The sequence below is a fragment of the Montipora capricornis genome, chromosome 10 (genome assembly GCF_036669925.1).
Source record: "Montipora capricornis isolate CH-2021 chromosome 10, ASM3666992v2, whole genome shotgun sequence".
Taxonomy (NCBI): Eukaryota; Metazoa; Cnidaria; class Anthozoa; order Scleractinia; family Acroporidae; genus Montipora; species Montipora capricornis.
The window spans coordinates 29,608,504-29,618,503 of record NC_090892.1 but is presented as its reverse complement, the minus strand read 5'-3'; the positions used below and the strand labels follow the sequence as shown (position 1 = coordinate 29,618,503).

Genomic DNA, 10,000 nt, shown 5'->3' with positions numbered 1-10,000 from the left:
TGTTGGCTGAATTAGAACAATTAGACGAGTCAAAAGCATGGCCTCGGCTCTTTCAAGTAAGATAAGGTTCAGAGTGTTTTTGTTGAATGTGCAGTAGCCATTTTTTGCTCATGTATAAGTCAACCAAACCATTGCAAATGTGCGGTCATATGAGGCTTTTTTTGTATAAACTTGAGCCTATATTTTGATGAGGAATCTTGAACAAAATGTCATTCTATTTGACCGTTTTGTTTTAATTCGAAGCGACTGAATTTGGAAGCTAGTCAGAAAGCTGGTTCACTGACAGCTGCAAGGCTACCTGAGAACAGGAGACTAAATCGTTACAGAGATGTATTACCATGTAAGTGTCACTTGGGGTTGCGCTTCAGGACCAGTTCCTTCATTTCACTTTTCAAGTCAACTTTATTTCCTCATTGCTAATTAATTTAAATTACTTCATTTATTTCCAAGAAATATGTATCTGTTGTGGTTTAACTTTGTTTTTGGTTTGAAAAGTTCTTTTTTCTATGAAACCAGTTTAATTTTTTTAGAACGCTGCCCATTTTTAGATATTTGGATATTTTTCGGTAATAGACCTTATTCACAATGGCTGCCATGTTGGATTTGCTGTTATCATGCAAATTAGCTAGACACCTCTGAGGGGGCAAACAACACAATTTCGAGAGGTTATAACGAACATCTTAGCCACACACATGATTTGTTTCACGTTCATTGAATGTTTATCACCTAGTAAAATAGAATGAAAAATGAGCAGATAATGAAGTAGAAAGTCAAAAAGTCTAAGGCAATCAAAAGATATAAAATTATTATAAAAGGTACTTCATTCTAAATTCTAAAATGCACTTTTAGCAATGTTATTTCAATATTTTGACAAGCCGATTTTCTGCAATTTGCCTTTTTTCCAATGTATGCCCCACAGCATAACACATGGCTAATTTGCATGACAATTTGAAAACCAACATGGCGGCTATCGTGAATAAGGCCTATTAATTGTATGAAGTATGTATAAAGTAAACCAGAGAAATCATTTTGCAATTATTATGATGGATTGTTGACTCTGATGCTATCAAAGACAATAATAAATATTTGCATGTGAACAATATTTTTTAGTGTTTAGGGTTAAATGCTTAGTGATTAGGGTTAAGAATATTGGTTCATGGTTGGTGGAAGTGTAGCATTCTTTCACATGAAAGAAAAAGGGGTTTAGTTTGTAAGGAAGCAGTGGTGCTATGTCAGTGGGGAAGTGAAAAAAAGAAAAGTGATATGATATGGTAAAATGACCACTGTAGAGAAATTTGAAAGCTGACATTTGAGTGTTAACCCTTCGTCAGAGCTAAACCCTTTTCTGTCTTTCACAAGTGGGACTACTTTTCATAATGAAAAAAACTGTGATATTCTGTAATCATTCCTTTGACAATATAACTTGTATAATACAAGGTTCATAAATATTTGCTTCTCAGATTTTCAATTAAATAGAGCAGTAAAGTAACTATGTTACCATTAAATGTAACATTTGTACCAGGGGGAAAAACTTCCACTTGTCCGCCCATCTGAGACAAGTGCTCGTATCTTGGACTAGTAAATTTTCGAAAACACTTGTCCTACGGGACGAGTAGAATTTGTCGGAAGAAAAAAAAGTTTTTTTCTATGGAGGTCTGAGTTCCCAAGCATCTCTGGACTTTGTAAACTAGCTTGAGATTTGGGAGTTTTCGTTTCTTGTCACGGTAACTTACCCGTTTTAGCCTCTGTTTTCCGAGAATATATGGCTCTTTTGTCTTGGTAAAGACTGGGATTCACATTCCATGTATGGAAATGACGACCTCGTTTGAGTTAAGGCTTCATTAACACTAAAACGAGGCAATTAACATTGTGGCGAGATAAGTGTAGGTGTGGTAAGTTTTGTGACCATCAGATGATTTCCTTGAAAACAGCCTCAGAATATTGCCGGGACCCACATGTTTCATCTTAGGTCGCACTTTTAATGCCTCCTAAATGTGCTGCATTTTTCAAGTCGTGTATTGTACATAAAGAATGTGAGTGATCCCCAATGTTTGTGTATGAAATGGTGTTGTATTAAAAAGTGCAAAGAACAACAGAAATTGAAATAGCTGTTAAAATAAACACTTGAGATTTGGTACAAAACAGATTATGCAATTTCTACGTTTTCTAATGATATTTTATTGTTCACTTAAGTAATTTTTTTTGGGACGAGTGAATTTAACTTTCGGACAACCAAAATCTGAACGTTACTCGTCCAATCGACAAGTGGAATTGAAAAAGAGTTTTTTTCCCTGTGTACTGTTACAATATAAATAAACTACAATTTATCTTGAAAGGAACTCATTTTGCAGAATGGCCTCATTTACAAGCTGAATGTTAAGGAAATTTATTTAAGATTAATAACATGGCACAGGTTTAATGTAGTAGGAGAAATAAGTCATTGGACTTATCCAAACGTGGTCACTATTCAAGCATAATGGTGTTTGATCTCAGAACTCAAGAAGCAAGAGTTGGTCTTGGCTACATACATGTGCTCTCCAAACTTCCCACGTGATTTAAATTTTGATGAATGCACAATGATACATGAGCCAATAATATGGTTAAATGAAAGTCATATATTGGAAGATTGGATACAAAACTAATTCTAAACAAATCACAGTTAATTGCTGCCAGAGTGAGTGAGCCTGAAGCAAACAAACAAGGCAGCTCTCTAATTGGGAGAAGAACACATTAATTTTTTTCTTTGAAATGCAATCTGTGATTGTGAACAGGGTTCGTGCTACTCTTTGAAGTCCTTGAAAAGCCCTGGAATTTAATTTTGGACTTCAAGGGTGCTTCGTGCTTGTGTTTTGACCCTGCTCTGTTTTTCATTTTAACCTCCAGCTGGTCTCATTGTCATGCAACAAAAAAAAAATCATCAGTAAATTTGAAAGTGTTCAATGAAAAAGGCCAAGAACTTGGAATGTTGTAGGAAACAAATCTTTTAACCACCTCTCTGATTCTCAGGTCTGTGCGCTACATAGTTTCTGAGTTATTTGTCAAAGTGTTTCATGCAACCTTATAGAGATTTGTATGGAGACACCATGTGGTCCACCAATATAGTGGCCGGTAATCAAGAAAACATCTGGAGTTCATTTTGCAATGAAAGCGCTTACTTTTGTGTATGAACACATTTCCTAATGTACTTGAAAGGCTCAAACTGCTAAGATTCAAATAAATAGCTTTGTACAAAATGTATCATGGTGTCACGCAAGGTGACAATTGGAAATTCAAAAGACGTCACAGAACTGGAAACTTGAAAAAAGGTTTAATTCTAGGTCATCTTCAACCTCCTTTAGATAAAAATTTTGAAGACCTTGCGATTTTGATTTTAGAATTTGTAGACGTCTCTGGGAAATCTGTTGTTTTCTTTCTTCTGTCGAGTGGCGTCCAGTTGGGGGTACAGTTTGGGGGTCCACATTTTGTACCGTCCCTGCTCAAGACCTTGTAAAATCTCCCTTCAATTCCATACACGACCCGTATAATTGAAACATCTCCTTTCCCATCGGCAGCATTTCTACCAGTTAGGTAAACTAGTGGAGTAATCTAAGAAGTTACGAAGAAGCCTGAAAATGCTTGTGTCTGTGACTGTGATGTCATTGTCATGCCATACATATATCTGTGTTCCTTAACCCAGTTGTTATTTGGTTTCAGATGACCACAGCCGGATTATTTTAAAAGATGGACCACCAGACTACATAAATGCCAATCTTGTGAAGGTACAGGAGGTCCAAATATTTTCATGTGAACAAATCCATGTCTGTGCTATGACCACATGGATTAAATGGTTGAAGATTTTGGATGATTTCAACTCCTTGGCATACTTGCTGCAAATATTTCCCATTTTTGGTCACTAACTGTCCGTTTTTTTTTTTTTTTTGACTGTCCCTGAAAGTCCAAAGGCAATGGGTTGGTAAACACTTTCAAGAGTGTTTGAATCTTAATGATTTAAGTGTCTTGCCTTCTAGCGTTGGAGCACTAACTGGAGGCACTTAACCCATTGACTCCTTGGGGTTCGCCATTAACAAGTAAAATTGTCTGGCGTTAGACAGAGTAAAATACTAAGTATGGCAGGTTTTGGCCAGTTTAGGGTTGAATGGGTTGAAACTGGAATCAACAAATTAAAACTATGGGTAAGCAATGAAATGGTACACTGAAGCCCTGCTGTTTGTTTTTCAGGTTCCAAGGTTAAACAGAAGTTATATTCTTACTCAGGTTTGTGGAAGTGATCAGTATTTACATGAACAGTAGCTGGTAAAGAACTAGGTTGGAGCTTAATCACATCTTAGTTAGATGTATGTTAAGGAGGCAGTGTGGCCCAGTGGTTAGGGCGCTTGCCTTGAGATCCGGAGATCCCGGGTTCAAGACCTGCTCTAACAACTCGTTGAATTTGATCCTGGTAGTCCCTGGTTCAACTTCCCAGCTGCACTTGTAAATAGCCAACTGGTTTGTCTCCGGCCAGTTGGGATTCTTAACAGTTGTTGTTGTTGTTCTGTTCTGTCGTTTCGTTGTGTTTCATTGGCCCTGAAAAGCCCCTATGGGGAGCGGTCAATTAAGTATGTATGTATAAATCATTGATAAAAATGGTGGATATTTCTATCGTGTTATGGTCTTTTTCTAATTCAGTGTCATAGAAAAATTGCGGCATAACTGCATGTATATACATTTTCTCTAACAATGGAATGGACGTAAATGCTAATTTAACTAAAACTTAAACCAGGGTTAGAGAGTTGTTCACCCAAAGTTTTAATATTTTAACTTGGTGTTGGGACCTGATTTCACCATTGTTTTGCAGTTTACAAGCATCAAGACAGAATACATACATTAGCAGAATTTAAGGCAACATAAATGTCTAAATTATAAATCCTCCAACTTTCCTCTCTTTCAGTCAAATATCGCAGCCCTAGGCAAGATAATCGTGATAATATTATTGCATGTATCTATGAACCTAGGGTGTAATCTTGATTTGCTTAATTTATCTTCAGGGACCTCTGCCACACACTGCAAAACACTTCTGGCAGATGATATGGGAACAAAACACTGCAGCAATTGTAATGCTAAACAGAGTAGTTGAAAAAAATCAGGTCTGTATTAATTTTTACTGTAAGTACCATGTTTCTTTTCAGCCAGCCTTTCTTTGTAAGGTGTGTATTGCTACAAACTCAAGATGGTTTATTTTACAGGTGAAATGTTACCAATACTGGCCATGTGGACAAGCAGCAGAACATGTTGATCAACTGGACTTTGAAGATTTTAAAGTCTACTTCCTTAAAGAAATCGGAAATGACTATTTTACTATTCGAACACTTGAACTAGAGAATTTTGTGGTATGTTTGGCTTGAGTATGGTGATCGCTTTTAGAGTTTGCTGTTTGAAGAAACTGCAAACAGCTCTTCAGCCATTAGTCAAAATACTGCATGGCCCTTTTACGTTGATCAAATTGTATAAACTTTCAAACAAAATTTATAATATGAGATGTCAAATATACAACAACAATCAGGAAAGTGGCTAGCTGTTTTTAGTGTACAGAGCCACTGAAATAAGCCACTTCCGAGTTCATGTTTGTCTCAGTTTTGAAGTGAGTCTTGGTCCTCACCTATTGAAAGGGAAATTGAGTTTGATTTGCATACAGTGTAAGAATATCTAATGCATTTCCATTTGAATAGTTGTGCACCAGCACTCGCTTTGAAACTGAGGCATGCAGCAACTCAGAAATGGACTATTAAGTTGTGAAATGCAAATTTCTTGGTATTCTCTGTCAGTAGGTATCTGGTCATGCAGGTACTATTCATCAATCCACACCCCAAGTGACATGCCCCAACTAACTGGATATATTGTAGCTTGGGACTCTTGGGCAACCATCATCATTAGCAGGCTTTGCCTGCTTTTAGTGGCATAAGCTATAACTAATCCAGTTCGATTACTTTTAGGAAAGTTCTGATTTTTCTCAGGTTTGCTCATTTTTCACCTGGCTTGAATCTTTCATCTCACATATAATATTTCATTACAATTATACCACACTTGACAGTTCAGCCCCTTTGCTCAGCAGCTGAGTGGTAAAGCATCTAAACTAGTACCAGTCATCAGAAGTTCATAGATTCAACTCACTTTATTGGCACTTAAGTTTTTTTCTTGTAAGGCCACAAAATTCTTCATTTTCAGCAAAAAATTAATAGTAGTGGTCACAGTCACCAAACAATTTGCCTTGGATAGAAAGTGAATATTAGTCTGTATTTAGTAGAAAGTCTCTGGGAGTTATTTATTTAATGGTGTGTTTACAGTGCATCAATTTGCATTGAATGTTTTTTAATGGGAACAACTTAAGTTATTTTCCTTTGAAACTGTGGCATAGATAGAGGATATTACATGACCATACAAGGATACATGTACAAATTTTATCATTTAGTGCTGATGGTAATAATTTATGCTCACATGTAAAAGGTACAAATTGCATTGTCACTTTGCAAGACGAAGATATCAAATTTTAGAAACAAGATGAAACTGAAACCTACTATTTCATTGATATCTATCTAATGAATATTGTTATTGTAGATGTGCTGTCATATCATTAATATTTTCACAGACAGGAGAAAGACGGTCCTTATATCACTTTCATTACATGACATGGCCTGACTTTGGAGTACCCACATCACCTGCTACTTTTCTAGCATTCCTGTTTGAAGTGCGCAAGGCAGGAGTCCTGTCTCCTGATGTAGGGCCATCTGTTGTTCATTGCAGGTAACAATGCAACAAAAGCAAGATAATTTAATCGCTTATATTTGAAATATTGCTATAGTGGTTTATTGGTAGTAACAGCTTGAATGCATTTTTCCTATTAGTGCAGGTATTGGGAGGTCAGGGACCTTTGTTATGGTGGATTCAGTCTTGAAAGAGGTAACTTCATGTTGCACAAAGCAAGTGTTCTAAAGAAAGACATGTTTCAATCATTCAATCATAATTGTCAGGTGTAGGTGTCCTGAAAAGCAAAATGTGATACCGCAGCAATGTCGTCAAACTTTTCAATAACATGAAATTAAAGTTGGAAGGATCATCGCGGTTTGTTGAGTAACTTTTACAAGCAGTTGCAAAGGAACCCAAAAAAAACATTCAATCTTGATCCCAACTTGAAATCCAAGCTTGGGCTTCCTTCCAATGATCATGTTCCAACATTCGTTTCATTCTATTCCGCAGTTCAAATATCTAAATCTTCATAAAACAAAGTTTTTTCATTCACAGTTGTAATTATGACCTACATGTATAATTTATTAATACATACATGTAGATTTAGCCGAGCCTAAAAGCGGAGCTCCTGTTTGTAGCCCCAGAAAGCCACTTTCTATATTAAAAATAGTGTATATGGAAATAACTATGCTTCTACATAAAGTACAAAATTAATCGTCTTTACTGTATACAGTTTACAGTGATCAAACAACTATGAGCTGACAGCAGTAATCAAACAAGCCTTGCAAACAAAATCCAACACTTTTAATCAACAACTAAAACTGAAATTACATGCACAGTAATCTCTTTCACAACATTTTCCATTTGACTGATAATCTTTACACCCTCTCTCTTCAGTTTAGAAAAACAGCAAAAATTGCTAATTAACAAGTTAAGCTAAAGCATAGTAATTCGCTTACTTGACTGCTAGTTCACGTTCAAACAAAGTAGCACACAACTGGACATCCATTTCACACAAAAAGCGTATAAATCAAAAGGTATTAATTTAGTGTGGACAGTCGCCGCAGCAATGACGAATTCAGTTCCAAAATAAGCAAGTGCGGTAGCCAGGCACAAAACAGCGTGACGAACAAGACAAAAGATTTTTTTAACTGAATCGCTGTTGGAGATTTTGCGAGTCCCACGATGAACAGTTGAAAGTTGGAGTTAAAAAGGGGACACTGACGGTCATTAATAGTTGTTGTTTTTACTGGTCAAATAAGATCTTTGTCATTATTTCTTCTATAGATTGAAAGCACAGGGGATATGGACCAAATCAGTATAACAGATGTGTTATTGGAAATCCGGCAGTACAGAGTAGGTCTAATCCAAACACCAGATCAGTTGCGCTTCACATATTTGGCAATCCTGGAGGGTGTTAAAGTACTGATGCCAGAAGTATATCAGAGAGCCACAAACAATCATTTAAAAACTAATGAAGGTAGGGTGTTAATATTTTGGAAATTTACTTGGGGAGTTAACACTTTGTGAAGCGACAATGCCCAGATATATAGTGGCTGTCTTCTTTTCTTTAGAGAGGGTAACACGACTGTTCAGAGAACTGATAAACAACTGATGGGGTACACACTACATGCACATCATACATGTAGTGTGTGATCTTGGGTTTAGTATGTACCGCTATGTAATGGAAAATTATCCCATCTGTCATACTGTAAGACATGATGCCCTTACAGCCTGATGTCCATTAAAGCTTATATGAAAAATTCATTTTGGGTACCAGCCAATACAAAGGTTTTGCCGCAACAGTACAGTGCATGTAATTAAAAAAAAACAGTTGTAATGTGAACATCTCATTTCATCATCAATGGCAGCACCATTGCATTTTTTTCCCTTTTTAGCTTTGTATTTTTTTGTTTGTTTTAAATATTTTTCCATTCTTTTTTAAGCTTCAATTTCAAAGCACTTTCATTAAAATTGAGTTATCCAGTGGACAGTGATTTATCCACTGGATAGCACTATCTACCTTTCGAACAACTGGGCCAGATGGACAAGGATAACATTTTCCAAAAAACGCTAATTAGATGGATGATTTAGGGGAATCTAAAATTTTTAAGGAATCTAAACTGTTAAGATAATCAACCAGCTCTATACAATTTTTTGCCCCGAAATGTTATGAAAACACTAAAATCAAAACCAAAATTTGATACAAAGTAATAGCATTATTTTATTGCTATCACTTTGTATCACAGAGATGGAATAAGTCCCTGTTCCAGAGTGAGAGTACTAATTTTTTCGATTCATGTATTTTTAGAGAGGGGAGATGACCAAGAGAATGCTGAACAAAACAGCACAGCGGATGCAAAGAGTGAGGATGATTCCGAGGTAGAAACACCTCCTCCTGTTCCGCCACGGCGTAGGCTTGAAGCTGCAGCAGGCACTGCAGATGAGCCTGAAGCAAAGAGAAGCCGTCTAAGTGAACGTGGTATAACGTCACAGAAAGGTAATTCACGTAAATCCAGGAACAAGTTAGCAGAGAGTCATTACATGTATATCAGATATAGCTACTACTGGTAGTTAAAGTAGTTCAGGTAATTTATTTTTTTAAAGATCTGTTTAACCAAAGCACTGCAATCAGCTAAAACTATTTTATTTAAAATACCTAATTGGAGTTTAATATCCTATAGCCATTGACAAGTACATGTAAAACTGTCTGACATTAGACAGAGTAAAATCTATTAAGTCTTACTCCTAGGAGTCTGTCAATGGGTTAACTCAAGTTGAGTTGCTTTGCATGGGCCATGTCCTTTGTGCACTGTAAGATAGTAATCATGATTGTGTTATCAGTGCCTCCATGTTACTTACTTTGGCTGACACAGAGTTTTGCTGTACCTTTCACAAATACCCAGACTCTTGATGTTTCAGTTCCGTTTATTGGTACTGTAGCTGGCAAGAAAAAACTACTCGTCTAATGTGGTGTGGCAAAATACTTAAACACGACAGAAAGTCTTGATCACACCAGCCATGATTTCAGTTAGTGTTCTCACTTGGTATTTAGAGAGTAGCAGATCAGAAGTTGATTCAAACTGAAAAACAATAAATACATGCACAGTAAAATACTACTAAGCTACAGTATGCGCACGACTAGTACCACTCAAATGTAAGTTAACAGTCTTCTCGTTTCTCGCGACATCAACTCGCGTTCCTCGACATCAGCTTTGAATGAAAGTACAGTATATGTACATGTAGATTTCACGGGCCAATTCGAGGTTTAAATGTGGAC

At 36.5% G+C, this 10,000-nt stretch overlaps 1 protein-coding gene across 1 annotated transcript in view; it reads left to right on the top strand.

Moving 5' to 3' along the window:
• LOC138022074 (tyrosine-protein phosphatase non-receptor type 2-like) overlaps window positions 1-10,000 on the top strand; it is a 14,543-nt gene that overhangs the window by 77 nt on the left and 4,466 nt on the right. The window contains exons 1-10 of the mRNA XM_068869096.1: window positions 1-56; window positions 244-340; window positions 3,694-3,758; window positions 4,219-4,254; window positions 5,025-5,123; window positions 5,223-5,366; window positions 6,623-6,777; window positions 6,879-6,933; window positions 8,008-8,200; window positions 9,032-9,220. The exon at window positions 1-56 is cut by the window's left edge and continues 77 nt beyond it. Of these exons, the coding sequence (XP_068725197.1) occupies window positions 1-56; window positions 244-340; window positions 3,694-3,758; window positions 4,219-4,254; window positions 5,025-5,123; window positions 5,223-5,366; window positions 6,623-6,777; window positions 6,879-6,933; window positions 8,008-8,200; window positions 9,032-9,220 (1,089 nt within the window). The remainder of the gene's footprint in view (window positions 57-243; window positions 341-3,693; window positions 3,759-4,218; window positions 4,255-5,024; window positions 5,124-5,222; window positions 5,367-6,622; window positions 6,778-6,878; window positions 6,934-8,007; window positions 8,201-9,031; window positions 9,221-10,000) is intronic.